Source organism: Artibeus jamaicensis, unplaced genomic scaffold (genome assembly GCF_021234435.1).
Source record: "Artibeus jamaicensis isolate MK-2021 breed Jamaican fruit bat unplaced genomic scaffold, CSHL_Jam_final contig_1998, whole genome shotgun sequence".
In the NCBI taxonomy this organism is placed as follows: Eukaryota; Metazoa; Chordata; class Mammalia; order Chiroptera; family Phyllostomidae; genus Artibeus; species Artibeus jamaicensis.
The window spans coordinates 15691950-15713548 of NW_026521407.1; the positions used below are offsets into that span (position 1 = coordinate 15691950).

At 38.1% G+C, this 21599-nt stretch overlaps 1 protein-coding gene across 2 annotated transcripts in view; it reads left to right on the forward strand.

Annotated features, from left to right (window-relative positions):
* The first annotated feature begins 2 nt into the window (after positions 1-2).
* The window catches only part of CEP95 (centrosomal protein 95), a 37621-nt gene continuing 16024 nt past the window's right edge, over positions 3-21599 (forward strand). Inside the window, exons 1-9 of one of the 2 annotated variants that reach the window (XM_037127958.2) lie at positions 3-68; positions 371-491; positions 2367-2495; positions 3251-3358; positions 6466-6576; positions 9322-9427; positions 10643-10758; positions 16751-16882; positions 17584-17777. In XM_037127958.2, coding sequence (XP_036983853.2) covers positions 473-491; positions 2367-2495; positions 3251-3358; positions 6466-6576; positions 9322-9427; positions 10643-10758; positions 16751-16882; positions 17584-17777 — 915 coding nt within the window. In that variant the 5' untranslated portion in view covers positions 3-68; positions 371-472. Of the gene's footprint in view, positions 69-99; positions 492-2366; positions 2496-3250; positions 3359-6465; positions 6577-9321; positions 9428-10642; positions 10759-16750; positions 16883-17583; positions 17778-21599 lie in introns of those variants that run through there. The other variant, XM_037127959.2, reaches the window with a different exon arrangement.

Genomic DNA, 21599 nt, shown 5'->3' on the forward strand with positions numbered 1-21599 from the left:
TTCCGCCGAGAACCTAACGAGACAAGAAGGAGGAGCCTGACTTGTCGCGTGGCTGCCCCGCCCACCGGGTGAGTCGGCCGCACTACTTTCTCAGTTGCAGTCAGCGGAGGAATACAAGACAAAAAGCTCACGGGAAGCTCCGTGCTAATGCCACGGGAGACCGGCGGGGGCTGCTGGCTGACCCACACTGTCAAATTCACACACCTGACAATGTCTTAGCACGATCTTGCCGGAGACTAGTATCTAAAGCCCCCAAACCGCCGCCTGGGCTCGAGCTGCCAAAGGAAGTGCTCTGATGACCAATCAGCAGCGAGAAGCCGTTTTAACATTCCTCCCTCTTCCACCCCTCCTTTCCTGCACTCTCGTTTAGTTCCCCCTCCTATCTGCTCTGGTGTCTGCGCCGAACGGCCCTTCCAGGACACCGTCCCCAGCGCGCCCAGCTTGGAGCCTGGCGGCGACCCGCTTCCACGACATGGCTGGCTCTGAGGCTGGTGAGTGTCTGCCTGGAGCTCGGGTGTGTGTGGACTGAAGCCTTCTAAGTCTCCGATCTCCCCCACCCCCGCCCGTTTTATCTTAAGACCTCCGACAGCCTCAACTAAGTTTGGCTTGTGACAGATACCCCGTCATAGTGGGCGGGTTCTCTGGTTAGGGTCTCGTAGCCCTGCTCTCTTTCCGCTGGGAGGCCTTAGAGTGCGATTTTGGGATGGGGGAGAGAAGGCCCTGCGACTAAGCCCCTTGGACTAGTACGCCCGCATCTTGGCTGCAAAAGGCAGTCGGGAAGCTTCTTCACCGGACTGGTATCCGGGGACATTGTCAGGGTGCTCTCTGCTCTTGCATTGTGGGGATTGAGGTTGTACATGCATCTGAACTTTTGAGAAATGACACTCTTAAGATCCGTTGATGCCCCGCCAAAGTATTGGTAACGAATTTTTTCTCTTCAGTGCCCTCTACAGAAACCGGCTTTGTCCAGCATCAGTTTTGAAAAACGAATTGATTTGGTTGTCTAGGACGCTTTCATCCTTTTCTCCAGGACAGCATTCAAACTAATTGTCACGGTTGGGTCATCTGTGAGAAATGGACACGGTGGGGGGTGGGGAGAGGGAGATAATGTACATTTAAGAGACGCCCACATACATTGTTTCTGGGGAAAGGGATAGAATGTGCCTTAAACATACAATCACACATGTATAGAACATACTGAAAGTGAATACGGAATAAAAGAACTTTTCCCTTTAACCACCAATCATTTCAGGGAACACATATTTCAAGATAGGCTAATTGCAACAAAATGGGCACAAGAAACCTAAACAGTATTGGTAATTGCTAATTCTGAATTTGGGGACTTTTTGTGTGTATTTTCCATATATTCTTTAATATAACCAAATATTTTAAAAAAAACCTAAACAGGCCCTGGCTGGTGTAGCTAAGTGGACTGGACTGAACATGGGTCTGGGCACCAAAGCATCACCAGTTCAATTCCCAGTCAGAGCACATGCCTGGGTTGCAGGCCATGTAGGGGGCGCACCAGAGGCAACAACAACACATTAATGTTTCACTCCCCCTCTTTCTACCTCTCTTCCCCTCTCCCTAAAAATAAGTAAAAAAGCCCTGGCTGGTATAGCTCAGTGGATTGAGTGTGGGCCTGTGAACCAAAGAATTGTGGTTCGATTCCCAGTCAGGGCACGTGCCTGGGTTACAGGCCAGTCCCCAGCAGAGGATGCAGGAGAGGCAACCATACATTGATATTTCTCTCCCTTTCTCCTTCCCTTCCCCTCTAAAGATAAATAAATAAAATCTTTAAAAAGTAAATAGTGCACTAGGGTTGGTATCATTACTCCAATTTTGTAACAGCCCAAGTTAATCACCACTTAATTTGGCACCAGAGAAATTCTGACTTGCACAAGATAATTGGGTAAAAACATGACTAATGCTACTGGGAATTTGAAGCAACATCCATTAATTAGTTTCTGGTAGCCTCAGAATATCATTAACAAGCCACCTTGTTTGGGACATAATATTCCTGTTTACTTATAAATGTTTTAAATAAAAACACCTAAATAGGGCTTGTAAAATAAGAACTTCAGTAAATACCTTAAGATTTTAGGTTGCAACAGTGAAAATTGGATTTGCATCATATTTTTGACTGCACTGGAATTATAGGAGTCTGAAAGACATTCCAAGAAATTAAGCAGATCTTTTAAAAAATGATGCCTAGGAGGGCCTTTGAAATTCTGTCATAATCGATTCCTTATCTTCTACAGAGTTCAAAGTCTGTTTTGTGAGAATTTTTTTCCCTAGTGTACATATGACTTTTTCTAGTGCTATTTAATATTTAAGGCTGAACTTTTCCTCTTCTTTCCCAACAGAGTGGGTAACTGTTGCCAATAACCTTCTCCTGAAATGTCACATACACCTGAGGATACATGAACTAGAAGATTGTGATGCTAATGTATTTATTGCACTTTATCAATCCATTTTAGGAGAAAAAGTACCAGGTAAGGGTATTAAAAAGTGGGAGTAATAATATCTATACTTTAAGCCAGAAGTTACCAGTGCCTTTAGTTAGAACCTGGGGTATTTGTAAAATCTTGAATTTTCTCTTTGTCTACATCTTATATTAAATTATTGGGTTCACTTCTTTAATGAGTACCTTATGAGACTAAACCATAATAACTGCCTTGGTCAAATCAGTTTGACTAGTCTTAGTCATCACTGTTTAATCTAATCATGCTAAATGCCTTGTGAAAGTCATACGCTTATGTAAATGTACCTCCAAATGTTCTAAAATTGAGTGGAACTTAGAAACTTGTTGGGTCCTCTTACTTAACCAATGTTATGGATAAGAATTAGTGTTTGCACTGTATCCCTGGACATTCAATAACCCTCCTTTCACACCTATTGTAGGTTTTTTTTTCTCTCATGGAAAGCAGCCCACACTTATTGGTTCAAGTCTCACCTCGTCTCCTTGAATTTAGGGATCTCTTTATCTTCCTTTTGCACGGTGCTTAATGTAGAGCATGTTCATAGATTTATTCAACTATATTCACTCAAAAAGTACGCAGCCAATAAAGATTCTGCTGTGTGGAATTCAGGCTCTATTAACTTTATTTGTACTTTTTAAAAACCTTTATTTCTGTTTGGGCAGAGCTTACTTTTGTAGCAGTTGACTTACTCAGAAGCCTGGTCAGAGACAGATAGGTGAAAACTTGGACCCTCATAGATGCAAAATTATGTAGCTTTTTTTCCACAGACCTCATAGCTAGTCCCAGAAGTCAAGAGGATGAAGCTCACAATGTCCAAGCAGTAATTGATTCTCTGGCCTTGGATTACCTGCAGGTCAGCTTGTCTCACATAACAGGTTGGTATATACTCAACCATCAGATAATTTTGCATTTCACTAACATAACTTATTAGGCAGAACCCTAGACATTATTAGCCAAATGAGTAATCTTATGAAGTAGACCAAATGGCAAGATTGAGCCCAGCCAGCTGACTGAGTATAATAAAGGAAGCCACCCCTAAGAGCTTTTCCAGGAGAGACAAACATTTAGTTTATAATGGATCTGGGTGAGGGTCCTAGCTGATAGTTTGAAGTGTGATTTTTTTGTTGTTGTTGTTATTTTAAAGCTATCATGCTGCTTATTTGTAGTAGCTAAAAATTAGACACCTAAACATCCATTAATGGCAACAATTAAATAAATTATGGTAGCTATATAGAGGGAACTACTCTGCAGCTATAAAAGGTCATTGATGATGTTCTTCAAGTACAATGTTCCACATTAGTGAAACAATCTCCAATGTATGTTGTGTGAGGAAAATGTGTAGTTACAATGGTAATGTGCAGAGTATGCTACCATTTATAAATACAAAGGTAGAGAGAATGTATGACGCATATGCAATTGATTTCAATCTCTTCTAGATTGTATAAGTTTCTAGACTCTAGAAGCTTATACAAGAAACCTGGAATACTCATTATCTCTGGTTAGAAGAACTTAAGGGCTACAGGACAAGGGAGGAATGAGACTTTCCATGGTTTTTCATTGTATACCTTTTATACTTTTTGAATATTGAATCATGTGAATATATTACCTATTCAAAATAAATAAAACTGTAAATTGTTTTTGAGCCTTTTGCAAGATAAAGTAAATTATTTCCAGCTAACAAACAGAGGGAATCTTAGAGACTTGAAATTGTTCTTAAATCACTAAGAGAAGGTTTATACTATTGATCTATTCCTTGACAGTAGTTAAAGAAAGTACATGTTAATCAGTAGGTCATTTACTAATTTTAATTTGATATTGACAAGAACAAATTTTTGCAAAAATACTGTCTTAAGATTTTGAGTACAGTTCTAGTTGATTAAATGTGATTAATTAATTTGGAGATTATTCATTCTGAGGAATAATCCTGGGGGTCCTCCCCTGTTCTTTTGCAATTGAAAATGGCTTTATCACTGGTGCAGGGCGATTTCTGGTATTTGCACTTTTTAAGCATGTTATAGTAAGGTCATGTCTGCTTATAGAACTTTTTGTAGAGCTTCCCTTGATAACTCACACCTATCCCATGAAAAGTTGCAAAACTCTTTACCTATTCCAATAGCCTGCAAAACAGCTTTTTACTCCTGTGTTTTACTTAAATCAGCTTCCCCTACACTGTGAAGCGCTCCACCGTTCCAGCAGGCAGTCCTCCTTGCTAGGTTGGCAGAGTGTGCTCCCCATCCTGGAAAGCAAACTCCTGAATATGCCCTTGGGGTATACTGATATATCTTGTTAAGCCAGAAAAACATAAAGTTTAAAAACAAGATCTCTATTTAGTTTAAACACAAAAAATCTGTCAAACATTGTTTGACTAGTAGTGGTGCAAAACATTAAATTTCTGGTTTAGGTTTGTTTTGCATCAGGACCAAAGTTATAAATGGCTAGGTCCCCTTAAAAATCAAGTTTTTACTCTGCTTGTTCCTTGAGTTTCTCAAGAATTAAGTTTGTTTATGTCTGTTGATTGGAGTCTATTTTATGGGACATTTAATAGGTCAAGTTTCCATGCTTTTACAACCCCATTACTTGTCAGTATTTAACTTAACATTTATTAAAAATCTGTCATGGACCAGGTGGGTGCTAGGTATTGTTTCAAGGTTAATTTCTGGGCATAAAGTGGATGTGGGGAAGATGAAGCTGGAGAGGTTGGGTATGATGTGAGATTAAAAAGAGTTTTATATGTTGGGAGCTATGGACAGTTTTTAATCCAAAAAGGGGTATGATCTATACAAAGTAAATAGGAATTAACAAATTTGAAAAAAATTAGGAAATCTCGGTGAAAGTATTCCAACAAGTTTGATTGTTTTCTTTTTATATTTATTTTTTAAGCACTTTATTAAAGATTTTAATTATTTATCTTTAGAGGGGAAGGGAAGGAGAAAGGGAGAGAAATATCACTGTATGGTTGCCTCTTGTGTGTCCCCTGCTGGGAACTGGCCTGCAACCCAGGCATGTGCCCTGACTGGGAATCAAACCGCAATCCTTTGGTTCACAGACCGGCGCTCAATCCACTGAGCTATACCAGCCAGGGCTTTATATTTCTTTACTGCTGTTGTCTTCATAACAAACCACCATCTAGAAGTAGGATTCTAAAATCTGAAAGTGCCTCTCCTCCCGTATATTTTTTTTTACATTTTATTTATTTATCTTTAGAGGAAAAGGGAAGGAGAGAGGGAGAGAAACATCAATGTATGGTTGCCTTTCATACATCCCCTGCTGGGAACTGGCCTGCAGGGAACCGGCCTGCAACCCAGGAATGTGCCCTGACTGGGAATTGAACCGCGATTGTCTGGTTCGCAGGCCCGCGCTCAATCCACTGAGCTACACCAGCCAGGGCCCCATATATTTTTTTAACTAGCCAGAATAAAGTTCTGCTTAGCTGTTTCTTACTTTGGTATAAATATTATCAGAGGATATTTTCTTAAGTCTATTTTGCTTCTTGATAAAGGAAGAAATATGTCAATTAATTATCAAACAACATATTCAAGACTACCCCTTTTGTTTCTTCAGATACAATTAGGCATCAGGAAATTGATGTGAATACAGTTGACCCTTAAACAACATGGGTTAGAAGTACCAACTCTCGCACAGTCAAAAATTCATGTATAACATAAGTTGGTCTTCCGCAAATGTGGATTCTCAACCATGGATAGAAAGTACTGTTTTTGAACATGGTTGGTTGAATTCTTGGATGCAAAACCATGGGAATATAGATGGCTGACTGTATATTTATTGAAAAAAGTCTGCATAAGTGGATCCACACAGTTCAAACCTGTGTTGCTCAGAGTCAACTGTATTACATCGCTTCTCCTGGGTTAGTTTATAATCCTTATATCTTGAACAGTGTTTTCACAGTGGTATATTTATTTCAAAATTATGAGGCTTTTGATTCCTTGGTTAAATTTTTAATAGTTTTGTATTATGTGTCCAGGAGAAAATATAGTGAAAGGAGATAAAGAATCTATTAAGAATCTCTTGGAAATATTTGATGGGCTGTTGGAGTATCTTACAGAACACATCAGTGAAACATCTCAAGAGAAAAGTAAGTTCAAGAATAGAAATTTGGTTTGGTTTATTTTTGTGTCCCTTTTTACCTTTTATATTTGTGCTTGTTTTTCTTCATAGGAATTAGAATCACTAATACAGTATACCTGATAAGTTTAATAGTCAAATACATTTCAATTCTTACTGTTTCAAGTGGTTGAAAACTCTATCCTACACCGTCATCATATCCTTTGTCAACTTGAATTTTACATATAAATTACTTTAGTAAAATGTAATAGAAAGCTAAATTCTGGCTTAAATTGCTTATTATTGTGTAAAAGTCCTGCAAAATTTCCTATGTCAGAACTGCCATTTTAATTACAAATTTGGATTTTGCTGTGGTATCAGAAGGAAGAATTGGTGTATTTCTCTCTCCAGCCTGTACTTTGGTTTGTGATAGCCTGCATATTTTTTATTTTACTCTTCAAGTAATCTTGTTCCTTAAATTATAACAATTTATTGTGTGAAGTTTTTATGTTTTTTAATGGTAATTAAAGATCAGTATTATCATATTATTTTCCAAAAGGGTTATGGTTATTCAAGCTAGATTAGCAGTATAGAAGAGCTATTTATAATCTTGGGCTCAATAAATCCCATTTCTAGGGGTTTATTCTAGGGATATTATACAAAAGAATGTTAGGTACTTAAAGGTCTTCATTAAAATGTTATTTATCATTGCAAGAAAAACCAAAACCCTGTATATATTAACAGTTTGAAATTGGTTAAGTAAATAGTGCTGTATGTTATGGTTGGAATAATATATGACTCATTTAAGAATGGGTTTACTATTGTAAAGTTACTCAAAGAAAGTTTCCAGCAGTAATAGCAATTAACATAAAGTGCTAATATAAATCAAGACAAAAAAAATTGGGTAGGCTCATCATTCCTGTTTCTCACATTTTTGATGGTGAGACCTGTGCTGTAATTTTAACATTTGAAGTTAATCTTAAACTCTTCAGTTAGAGATAGTTTTCTACCTTTATCTTTGTTCCTAAAAAGGTTTAAAAGCATATAAAAGCAAGCTCTGAAGGAAAGATTAAAGGCATGTTTTTGAGTGTTTTATATATGTTATATCCCAACCTAGCTGCTGCTCTGGGAAGACTCAGAGCTGCATGCCATATTTATTGCTCTTAAAGCAACCTGTCCTCAAATGAGGGAGATAGCCATGAATGCATATAATAAAACCACTACAGGAGAATTGGGGAAGAGTGAATTCAAGTCTACCAGTGCTATTTTGATGTTCTGTGGCGTTTTAGTCATTTTAGCTGCAAGATTAAGAGGTAGAAAAGTACCTCTAAGAGATTAATTTGGAAAATTATAATGATAGCTACAGTTTTTACAATGTAGTGCTTAATTGCAGGTTGAGGAGGGATGATAGTCACCCAGCCGAGGATAGGGAAGTGGGGATGGTAGTAGTTAAATGCTGAGGGAGGGATCTTCCCATGGGAGGTCAGTAGTATGCGGAGAGCTTAGTGCTGCTCGCAGGGAGAGGGCCTCCCTATGTAGTAGTACCTTAGTTGGACAGTGTTTTCTAAAGTCTGGTTGTTACTTTTGCAGGTCCAAGTTCATATGGCAGTGTTCCCTAGAGCTGATCAGATTCTTCAAAACACCAATTAATAAAGGGAATAAATCTTTATTATCACTAGTCATATCAGGTGTGCAGAGCAGCTTCTACCTGGTACCTGAGCTAGCATTTTACTTACCACTGAAGAAAAGGGGGTTTGAAGGCAGATCATGGGCTCAGTGCTAAGTGCCCCTCACTGTATGACTTCTTAAGTTCTCTAAGCCTTAGTTTTCTCATCAGAACATCTTTGACAGTTATAAAGAAGGTTAAGTAAGTAGATATGCATAAATAGTTTGGCACCAAGCCTAGCTCAGAGTAAATGCACAGTGACTGAGACCTAATGTTTTTAAAATGTTGCTTGGCATAACTCCTGAAATCAGTCCCCTGGTAAGTTAGAGTAAATGCACACAACATTCTAATATTATTCAAATGTTGCTTGGCATAATTCTTGAAATCACTCCCTTGATGAGTTAGTGCCTCTGGTGAAAGTGTATTCATCAGGTATGCTGGAGTAGAAAAAAGGTTGATACTACTAAGGAAAATGTTATCCAAGACTTGATGTGGTCTAACTCTTAGTTAGAGATTGAAGTAGGCTGACACAGTAATTCTTCTCTGAACCCACACTCTAGTCATCTTGCCTCAGACATCCCTTACAAATAGAGGGGTATAAAGAATAATAAATAGCCCTGGCTGGTGTGGCTTAGTGGTTTGAGCATTGGCCTGTGAACCAAAGGTTATTGGTCCATTTCCCAGTCACACATAGCACATGCCCGGGTTGCTGGCCAGGTCCCCGGTTGGTGACGTGCTAGAAGCAATCAATTGATGTTTCTCTCACACATTGATGTTTCTCTCCTTCTCTTCCTCTCTTAAAAAAATAAATTCTTAAAAAAGTGATAATAAATAAATTCACCACCTAGCTTAAATTATAAAACATTGCTAATATAACTATAAACCCTGCTTTTAAAGTATCACTTGTATTGGTTCTTTGTTACCCTAGTAACACATTCTTATTATAGGTAATAATTTGGTTCTAATTTCACTTTTGCAAGGGTCCAGTTTACCAGGAGGAATCGAGGGTGCTTTACTGTCCTTACCTTCTCCCATCTCTATAGAAATAGTAGTGTATTAACCTGGGTTATTCTTGTTCACTTTTTTTTTGTATATATCTATCCTAAATAGGTGAAACTGGACAGGGTTTTAAAGAATCTCATGGAGAAAAACCATTGGAAGAATCAGAAAGTACCAAAGGATCCAAATCATCATGGAAAAGGGTTTCTTTTGGAAGGTAGCACTCAATGTCTGTGACTTTAATCAAAAGAAGTTATACTTTTTCCTTCCCCTGAGAATTAAAATTGCACACAGTGTGCCAGAATGGCAGCAAAAAAGAAACAAAAAAACAAAGCTAATGTGAAAATTTTAATTTTTAAACCTCCCTGAGAAAGTTTTAAGAACCATGAGCTATATACAGTACTTAATTCTCAGCATTTGACACCTACTTATTTCTTAATTTTTCCATTTTTCTTCAAAGTAGTTTACATTTCTTGCAAAACAACTTGAAAAGAAGAGAAATAAAAAAAGACGAAAAAAGAAATCTTATTATTCAGAACTGAGTAACTGCTTTAACATTTTGTAGTACTTTAGTCTTTTACTGTGTTTTTTAAATATTTGGTTATATCATCTATATAATTTTGTGTCCTGCATTTTAAAATTAGCACATTTAGTCTTCTTCCAAGTTGTTAAATTCTTTTTTTTTTTTCAATGTATGGTTGCCTTTCGTGCATCCCCTGCTGGGAACTAGCCTGCAGGAAACTGGTCTGCAACCTAGGCATGTGCCCTGACTGGGAATCGAACCTCGATTGTCTGGTTCGCAGGCCCGCGCTCAATCCACTGAGCTACACCAGCCAGGGCCAATTCTTTATAATCATTTTTAATCACTGTGATAACATACCATTCTTACAGGTACATCATAATTTACTAAACTATACCTGCATTTTTATATTATATTTTTAATGTGCTGTGTACCTTTGTTTATTCTTTCTCCCCCTTCCCTCCCAATATCTTTAAGTTGCATTCAGAATCAAAGAGTATGAATGTTTTTAAGGCTGTTAAAAGTTGTCAAATTGCTTTCCAAAAAGGCTGTGACTATTTATATACCCACCAGCAGGATGAAAGTGCTGGGTTACTGTACCTTCATGTACCAATATCATTGACCAGTACCAGAGTTACATGATTTGTGCTACTTTTGTAGCACAAATATTGTTACAGATTTGACTGTACTTCTGCTAACTATATGTTGAATACTGTAATATTGCTTCCTTTTAAATATCTGATTCTCAGTAAGCAAGAAGTGATAAGCAGTAGAAGGGAGTGTTTTTCTCTTTCTGTGCATAGCAGTGAGCAGTTTGAATACTCAGGCTGCTTGAAGCAGCTTTTGGGGTTTTCGTTGGAAGGGTCTTCTGTGGTCAGACTGGGTCCTGAGTAAGTGAGGGAACTCTTTCAGGTGTTCCTTGTCGTCTGAGGCTTTGGGCCCTTCTTGGGATGGAGACGAAGTGGACTCTACCAGTGAAATAATTAGACTTGGCGACACAGCACACACCTTTTCTCTGAGAAGTAATGGTGAGTAATTAAACTTTAAATATCAGTTATTGTTACTCAGCATACAACTATGAACATGCTAATAGTTTTACTTAGGAGTGTTTAAAGTTGAGAATAGACCCCTAACTGGACTTCAGAATTGAAATTTCGAAATACCACCATTACCCACTAAATATGAGCAATTATCTCAAATCAGTGAAGTGAGAATCATAAGCACATGGGCAAATAGGTGGATGCAAGTTTGTCCTGTAATGTGTGGGACTTGATGCCATGGGGAGAAAACGATACATGCAGTTTAATGGTCTAATCACACTCGAAGTACCCCTTAAGTATAGTTTCCTGAACTGGATGACTCACATTTTTCATGGTTTCAGCCAACAGGTCTGTACAACCAGTGGCAATTTTTCTCCCAAGCTTCAGACCACATTTCCAACAACCCGGTACTTACACACAGTAAATCTGAATATCTTTCAGGCCCATTTTGAGCCTTTCTCCATGCCCTCCTCCAACCAACACACTTGCAGTCCTGCCCACTTGGTTGCCATGCTCTTCTCTGGCATTATATTATTTCTTCTGCTGGCATGCTCTTCCTTTCTATTCCTGGCAAACTCACCCTACAAAGCCAGTCTCGTCCCAACCCACCTCAGGCTCTGAGGCTCTATAACCCTCAGTGTAGCCCTCACCTTATTTTGGTAACACCATTCTCACTTTGCATTTTAACTTTGAATTTATGTTAACTCTGAGTTCCAGGCACAGTAACCACATCACACTCCTTCATCAACGGAGGGCATTTTACAATAGAGGTATTGACAGTCTAACAGGGATATAACCCTTGTAAACATTTATATACCCAACATAGCAGCATCTAAATGTATAAAGCAAACATTGACAGATATAAAGGGAGAGATTGACATTAATAGTAAGGGGACTTGAACACCACATTGACATCAGTGAATCATCCAGACAGAAAATCCACGAGGAAACAGTGGCTTTCAATAACATATTAGAATACTGCATTTAATTGATATTTTTAGAACACTTTACCCCAAAACAGCAGAATATAAATTCTTTTCAGGTACACATGGAACATTTCCCAGGATAAACCACGTTAAGCCACAAATCTCAATTTAAGACAATTCAGATCCTGTGAGGCATCTTCTCTGATCACGATGGTATGAAACTAGAAATCAGTTACAAGAAGAAAACTTAAAGACACACAAACACATGGAGGCTAAATAACATGCTACTAAACAATGAATTCATTAATGATAGGGTGAAGGAAGAAACCAAAAGATACCTCAAGACATGAAGACCTGACCCTCCCCCCCAAAAAATTGATGGGACACAGCCAAAGCAGTTCTAACAGGCAACTTCATAGCATTAGAATCCTACATCAAGAAACAAGAAAAATCGCAACAATCAAACTTTCACACAAAGGAACGAGAAAAAGAACAAGCAAAAGCCAATGTGCGTAGAAGGAAGGAAATAATAAAGATCAGGATGGAAAATTTTAAAAGTCTAAAAACAATACACTGAAAGCAAAAGGTGGTTCCTTGAAAAGACAAAATTGATAACCCATTGATAAACCATCAGCCAGACTCATCAAGAAAAAGAGAGGATCTAATAAAGAAAATCAGAAATGTAAGAGAAGTGATTACTGATACCACAGAAATACAAAGGACTGTAAGAAAATATGAACAATTGGTTATATGCCAACAAATTGGACAACCTGGAAGATACAGATAAATTTTTAGAAACATACAATCTTCCAAGACTACATCAAGAAGAAACAAAATCTGAACATACTGATTACTAACAAAATCAAATCAGTAGTCGAAAAAATTCCCAACAAACAAAAGTCCTGGACCAGATGGCTTCACTGGTAAATTTTACCAAACCTTCTTAGAATTAGCAATTATCCTCCTCAAAGTCTAAAAAAATATCCTCCTCAAAGTATTCCAAAAAATATGAAAAGGAGGGAAGGCCCCCAAGCTTATTTTACAAGGCCACATTACCCTGATTCCAAAACCAGAAAAAGACATTACCAAAAAAAAAAAAATAGAGGCCAGTATCATTGATGAACATAGATGCAAAGATCCTTAACAAAATAACAAACTGAATTCAGCAATACATTAAAAAGATCATGTGCCATGATCAAATGGGATTTATTCCTGTGATTCCAGGAACAGAGGAATATAACATACCATGTCAACATAATATGCCATGTAAACAAAATGAAAGATAAAAATCATGATTATATCAATAGATACAGAAAAAGCATTTGACAAGATCCAGCATCCATTGAAGTGTAAAACTGTCAGCATAGTGGGAATAGAGGGAATATACCTCAACATTTAAAGGTCACATATGACAAACCCACGGCTAATATAATGCTCAGTGGTGAAGAACTAAAAGCATTTTCCTAATAATTAGGAACATTGTATTGGAAGTCTTAGCCACAGCAGTCAGACAAGGAAAGGAAAGAAAAGGGATCCAGATACAAAAGGAAGAAGTTAAGCTGTCACTATTTATAGCTGATATGATAATATATCTAGAGAACCCAAAATATTCTACCAAAAAATATTAGAACTGACGATTCAGAAAAGCAGCAGGCTACAAAATTAATATTCAGAAATTGGTTGCATTTTTATATAATGTACAATCAGAAGGAGAGATTAAGAAAGTATCATTTATAATTGCATAAAAAAGAAGTACCTAGGAATAAATTCAATCAAGAACATAAGAGACCTGTACTCAGAAAATTACAAGACATTGAAAAAGATACAAATAAGTGGAAGGATATACTATGCTCATGGATAGGAAGAATTAACATTGTTAAAATGTCTAAACTATCCAAAGCATTGTATAGATTCAGTACAATCCCCATCAAAATACAAATGACATTTTTCACAGAACTAGAATAAATAATCCTAAAATCCTATAAGGAACCCCCCAAAGTCCCCACATAGCCACAGCAATATTGACAAAGAAAAACAAAGTTGGAGGTAATCATGCTACCTGGTAACAAAACTATACTACAAGGCTATAGTAATCAAAACAGTATAATACTGACATAAACAGGCATATAGATCAATGGAACAATAAAGAGCCCCAAAATAAACCCATGCCTATATGGTCAATTAATGTATGACAAAGGAGACAAGAATATACAATGAGATAAAGACAGTTTATTCAATAAATGGTATTGGGAAAACTAGAAACATACATGCAAAAAATGAAACGACCACTTTCTTATACCATATACAAGAATAAACTCAAAATGGATTAAAGACTTAGAAGTAAGACCTGAAATCATAAAACGCCTAGAAGAAAACAAGCAGTATCTCTGACATTGCTCTTAGTAATATTTTTTTTGGCTATGTCTCAGGCAAGGAAAGCAAAAAGACCGACTGTATTCACCAGTGTAAGATTCAATAAGAGTTAATATCCAAAATATACAAAGTCATACAACTTAACTCCCACACAAAAAGTGGGCAGAGGACATACTAATGGTCAATAGATGTGAAAAGATCCTCACCATCACTAACCATCAGAAAAATGCAAGTTAGGACCACAGTGAGATATTGCCTCACACCTGTCAGAATGGCTATCATCAATAAATCCACAAACAAGAAGTTGGTAAGAATGGAGAAAAAAGGGAACCCTCATGCACTGCTGCTGGAATTACAAATTCTTGCAGCCACTTTGGAAAACAGTATGGAGGTTCCTCAAAAAATTACAACTAGAACTGCCATATGACCCAGCAATTCTATTCCTGGGTATTTAGCTGAGGAAATCCCAAACATTAATTCATAAACATACATGCATCCCTATGTTCACTGCAGCATTATTTATGATAGCCAAGATATGGAAACAACCTAAGTTTCCATAGATAGACAAATGGATAAAGATATGATACATACATACAATGGAATATTATTTGACCTTAAAGAAATCTTACCATTTGCAACAACATGGATGGACCTAGAAGGTATTAGGCAAAGTGGTGCAAGTCAGAGAAAGACAAATACCATATGATTTATGTGTGGAATCTAAACAAATCATCATCAACAACAACAAAAACAGAATCATAAGATACAGAGAACAAACTGATGGTTGCCAAATGGGAGGTGGCATTGGGGCAATGGGTGAAAAAGGTGAAGGGAATAAGAAGTACAAATTGGTAGTTATAAAATAGTCCGAGATGTAAAGTACAGCGTAGGGAATACAGTCAATAATATAATAATTAGGTAGTGTCAGGTGGGCACTAGACTTATTGGGGGGTCATTTTGTAAGTTACATAAATGACCACTATGCTGAAACTAAAAGTAGTATTGAATGTCAACAGTAATTGCAAACATTTTTAAATTAAAACTGAAAGAACTTTCAGTAGTGCTGGGTTGATTACTGTAGTTGACATTTCATGTTATTGTAGTATCAACTATCTTCATAGTGATCTTTGACTAAATTCTATTGAAAATCTGCAAAGGGAAATAATAGATTTTGACCCATAGAAGAAAAGAAGAAACTGAAGGAAAAAAATAGACCCAGGTAAAAACGAAGGACCTGGGGTCAACCTGATGACAAATTCACTGTCGGGTAGTAGAGAAATTATGGACCAATTTATGAATTTTGAACATTAGATTTTAGGGAGATGGAATTCATGTGAAATATGAATGTATGGAGGGAGATTCACATATTTAAAACATTTTAAAATGAAATGGCCATACTGCAATGGACTGTGAAAGAGAGCACAAACAGATGTTGCTTATTTTTCTTTCCCCATTCCTACCCAAAGACTTTTTTCATTACTCTTAGAGAAATAAGGAGGGAGAGAGACACATTGAGGTGAGAGAGAGGCATCAGTTGGCACCTGCAGTGGGGGATTGAACCGGCAACCTTTCAGTTACGGGATGCCGCTCCAACCAACTGAGCCACAGTGGCCAGGGATGTTTGCTGATTTTTCAAAGACATCAGATGAGTGTCAAAAATCTAAAAACACTCTGTTTTGGAATAAATAGAATGGATTCGGGGATCTCTACAAGGTGACTTTCTGTATTTAGTGATTAGGTCAGTTGGTCATTTTGGTATCAGTGAGTTTTCAGGGTACATTCTCATACCTTCAAAGTGAAGAACAAGCTTATTGTGAAACCTTTCATTAAATTGAAAAAGGGATAAAAAGTCAGGAAGGAAAGTCATGAATTCATTTCATTTATGCCAAGTTTGTGTATAACCCGGGTAACTCGGTTATTTAGAGCATTGTCCTGATATGCCAAGGTTGTGGGTTTGATTCCTGGTCAGGGCACATGCAAGAATCAACCAGTGAATGCATATATAAGTGGAACAACAAATCCATGTTTCTCTCTCAGAATCAATCAATACTTTTTAAATACTTGTGTATTGTAGATTTGTGAAGGAGAAAGTAGGTACTCCCTGAATTTCAATAATATTTTAATTTGTTTCACCTATAAGTCTTTGATTACAGCCCCTAGTCCAGAACTATAGCCATGCAACAGTCAGCATTTCTACAACTCTGGCATCTTTTTCTAAAACAAACTAATGAAATATGGTGTAAAACTTAGCTTTCAAGTTGTATAGATGATTCTGGGCTACAGAACTGTATCTTGCTATCTAATAGTCATTAAAAGTAATTGTTATGTTGAGCAATCACACCAACATTGTTCTATGATCATGTCATTCCTGAGATTTTTATCCTCTGGGTACAGAATTCTTTTTTTTTTTTTTTTTTTAAGATTTTATTTATTTATCTTTAGAAGGGAAGGGAAGAAGGGAGGGAGAGAAATATCAGTGTATGGTTGCCCAACCTTGTGAGTCCCGTGATGGGAACTGGCTGGCAACCCAGGCATGTGCCCTGACTGGGAATCAAACCGTGGTTGCTTGGTTCCCAGGCCTGCGCTCAATCCACAGAGCTACACCAGCCAGGGCCAGAATTCTTGGTTAGTATGACATTCAGCAATAGAAATAAATTTACCTTCAATATTTCCTTTTCTAGGTACTCAAGGTCCTAACGAAAGGCATTTTGAAAAAGCCTCCACTGTACCATGTTCCAAATCACATAAAGAATTGTTGAACCCTCCCTCATCTAGTGTGTTGTCCAAGAGCAGGACATCCTTTGCTGAAGACGGTGAATAGTAATGTTACTAGTTCTTGGACTATTGCTATGAGTTGGAGACAATAATTCATTGCTGGGACAGCTGCTGTTGCTATTAGCCCTTTTACTTTTGCTTTACACCTTATGCAGTTCCTTTTGGTTTTATATGGTCTTATTTTGTAAATGTTTGCTGCTATGAGCTGATTTCTTTTTAAGATGATCTTTGGTTACATGTTTCTGCATTACCTAAATCCTCTCCTCTCACAGACTTCATCAGTTGGTGGTCTTCAAATTACCAGTGAATGAAAATATAGTTGTTTATTTTTTATTGTATTTTTTCCTGAAAAATATTGTTTCTCACTGTTATCTCTGGGATTTTCATATGGTTAGTATTAGGTAGAACTGTTGTTAATGGCTACCTTCGTACCATGTTGATGAATCATAACATATAGCTATTCTTCAAGCCATTTATGGTTTATAGTAATTTTTCATTGCTTTTAAATAACTTGTCAGAAAACTTTTATGATAATAATATTAAAATTACATTCTTCCTATTTTAATTAGATCCCATTGCTTAATGAGTTCCTGATTTGTTTTTATGTTTTTTAAAAAATCAAGCTAAAATATATTTCTAAGTAGTGTTGTGAATATGTTTTTTATAGGTATGTGTATACATAAGATGATTGATGTCTTAAGTGTTTCATCTTAACATCCACTTAAATTTGTCCAACTAGCAGAAATTCCTCCGGTGGATATGATTCCAAATGCCAGGAAGTTGGGAGAGCCCATCCGATCAGCTATTCCTTTACATCCCCCCTACCACCCTTCAGAACCTCGAGCACCCTGTCCCATAGGAAAAGAATACTTGCGTTTGAGTCACTGTTCCCCTGCTATGAATTCTACTGGAGAGGGCACGGCATTTTCGATGGTGAGTAGAAAAGCTTGCTTTCAATTGGTTAGATGTGTATTTATTTAAGGAAGTCTCTTCTAGAATAGTAGTCAGGGATATTACAATAATCAGAGCACTGTACTTCTTAAAATTTCCCTCTGCATACACCTGCATGTTCTTTCTTTAGGAATACAGGGGCAGGATGAATGTATAAAAAGGGAAATAGTAAGAGCCAACATACATCGAGTGTTTACTTTGTACCGGGCACAGATCTGGGTACTTTACAGGGACTGAATAACTTTTCACAACACAGCTCTGGAGTAGGTACTTTTTTTATTGTTCATGAGGAAGCTGATAGAGAGGTTTAATATCTTGTCTCAGGTCCTACAGCAATTGTGGAGTCAGGATTTGAACTCCAGCACTCTAGCTTCAGAACCCATACAGCAAGGGTGTCAAACTCATTTTCACCGGGGCCACCTCCGCCTTGCGGTTGCCTTCAAAGGACCAAATGTGATTTTAGGACTGTGTAAATGTAACTACTCCTTAACTTTAAGGAGTTGAAATTACATTCAGCCCTTTGAAGGCAACCACAAGGCTTATGTGGTCCCCAGTGAAAATGAGTTTGCTACCCCTGCCATATTGTATGTTCCTAATTAAATAATTTAAAGTGTTTAAAAATACATTGCCCTGACTGCTGTGGCTCAGTTGGAGCATTAGCCCATAGTCAAAAGATTGCAAGTTTGATTCTTGGTCAGGGCGCATATCTACGTTGCAGGTTGGATCCCTGGTCTAGGCACCTACAATCCCTGGTACTATTTGCTTCTACTCTTTTTGTTCTTTAAAAAAAAATCCTTTTATACAGTTAACCTGTCCCTGTCTTCCTAGAAATAAAAACAGGCAGTTATATGAAAAGTGAATTTATAAATAGTGATATGCTCTCATTTTTAAAAAGTCAAACAATGCAGAAAAAGTACAGAGGTGAAATGAGCTTCATTAGCACTAGGTGATCATCATTCTAAATATTCTATGCACCTATTCAGATAGGAGGATAGATTTTAAAAAAGGAGAAAAGGAACCATAGGACACTGGTTACATTGGGAGATGCTTGGGGAGATGGTGAAAGGGCTTAAGAATTGCTGTTACTATTCTGTTTCTTGACCTGAGTAGCAGTTAAGTGGGAATGCTCATTTTGAAATAAATCTTGAGCAGGACTCGTAAACTTCAATAAGAAAGTTTTAAAAAATATTAGCAGTATTTACTAAAGAATATTACATTTAACTTTAATGGAAGAAGAAGATACTGAAGTGAAACTGAAGACATGGTTAAACATCAAATGTTTCTTCACCACAAGAAATATGCTCTGTAAGATTCCCTCCAAGGCAGGGCTGTCAAACTCATTTTCACCGGGGTCCACATCAGCCTCGCAGTTGGGCAGTTGTCTTCCAAGGGCTGAATGTAATTTCAACTCCTTAAAGTTAAAAAGTAGTCACATTTATACAGAGCTAAAATTACATTCAGCCCTTTTAAGGCAACCTCGAGGCTGATGTGGCCCCTGGTGAAAATGAGCTTGACACTCTTGCTCTCAGGTTAAGAAATACATTGTTAAAAATGTTACGAGTGTTCCCTGGTTGGTGTGTGACTCTGGATGAGTGCCAGCCTTCGAACCAAAGGGTCTCAGGTTCAATTCCCAGTCAGGGCATGCCTGGGCTATGGGCCAGGACCCCCAGAAGGGGGTGTGCAAGAGGCAACCACACATTAATGTCTCTCCCTCTCTTTCTCCTTCCCTTCCCCTCTCTCTAAAAATAAATAAATAAAATCCTTTAAAAAATGTTAGGAGTTTATATTCATATTTTGAGAGGTTTTTGTTTCAATTTTGGACAGTTTATATTGATTTCTTCACATGAAAGAGAATGACTTTAATAATTTCCACCTGTGATTCCAAGCTGGCTTCAGAGTAGATAGAAGCTGTACTGACCAGCTTCTGGCACCCTCCAAATTTACAGCTAAATTACACAGCCAAAGATAGAGGCATAGGTAGACACACGGTACCTCCTTGCACAACCAAAATAAGGATAACAACAATTTAGAAACAAAAAACAACCAGTACTGACAGAAAATTGAACTGTATGGAAGTCCGAAAACCAAGAAGTTAAAATAGACACATGCATCCAGACTGGTAGGAGAGGCAGAATCAGGCAGCTGGGAGGAAAGGGGTCACAGCAAAGCAGTGGCTGGCAGACCCAGCAAGGTGGGGGATTGTGGAGGGACGCAGTGCACAAGGTAGCTGTGGGGCCAGGTCGTCCCACAGTCCTGTGCAGGTAAACCAGGAGAAACTGGGGTGCGAGACTGCACAGCCCAGGGTCCCAGCTCAGGGAAATAAAGCCTCAAATCACTGATTGAAAACACCTGTGGGGGTTGAGACAGCAGAGAGACTCCCAGCCTCACAGAGTTCATTGGAGAGACCCGCAGGGTCCTAGAACATACACAAACCCGGCCACATGGGAATTAGCACCAGAAGGGCCCAATTTGCTTGGGGGAAGTGACTGAAATCTGGCAGAGATCAGAGCAAGTGCCATTGTTCCCTCTCAGACCCCTCCTGTACATACAGCATCACAACCCAGCCACGTGGGTTGCGCCGGCCTAGTGAACACCTAAAGCTTCGCCTCTCACTACATAACAGGAGTGTCAAGACTAAAAAAATGGCCCAGACTAAAAAAAATGAAAGAACAGATCAAAGCTCCAGAAAAACTATAACTAAGCAACGAAGAGATAGCTAACCTATGAGATGCACAGTTCAAAACACTGGTAATCAGGATGCTCACAGAACTGGTTGAATTTGGTCTCAAATTAGATGAAAAAATGGACAGCTAAGCTAAGTGAAATGAAGGAAAATGTACAGGGAACCAAAAGTAATGGGAAGGAAACTGGGACTCAAATCAATGGAGGGGACCAAAAGGAAGAAAGAAACATCCAATCAGAAAAGAATGAAGAAACAAGAATTCAAAATAACAAGGAGAGGCTTAGGAACCTCCAGGACATCTTTAAATGTTCCAGCATCTGAATCATAGGAGTACCAAAAGGAGAAGAGGAAGAGCAACAAGTGCAAAAAGTTATTTGAACAAACACTAAAGCAGAACTTCCCCAATTTGGCAAAGGAAATAGTCTTCCAAGAAGCCCAGAGAGTCCCAAAGAAGTTGGATCCAAAAAGGAACACACCAAAGCACATCATAATTATATTAACCAAGATTAAAATGAAGGAGAGAATCCTAGAAGCAGCAAGAGCTAAGGGGACAGTCATCTACAAACGAGCTCCCATCAGACTGTCAGCTGATTTCTCAAAAGAGACCTTACAGGCAAGAAGGGGCTGGAAAGAGGTATTGCAAGTCATGAAAGGCAAGGACCTACATCCAAGATTGCTCTATCCAGCAAAGCTTTCATTTAGAATGGAAGGGCAGATAAAGTGCTTCACAGATAAGGTCAAGTTAAAGGAGTTCATCACCACCAAGCCCTTATTATGTGAAATGTTAAAGGGACTTATCCAAGAAAAAGAAGATTAAAAAACATGTACAGTAAAATGACAGCAAATTCACAATTATTAACAAAAACACAAACAAACTAAGCAAACAACTAGAACAGGAATAGAGCCACAGAAATGGAGATCACAAGAAGGGTTAGCAACGGGAGTGGGAGGAGGAGAGGGGGTAAAAGTACAGAGAATAAGTAGCATAGAAGGTAGGTAGAAAATAGACAGGAGGGGGTAAGAATAGTATGGGAACTGTAGAAGCTAAAGAACTTGTATGATACATGGAGATAAACTAAAGGCGGGGAATGTGGGTGGGAGAGGGTGTGCAGGGTAGAAGG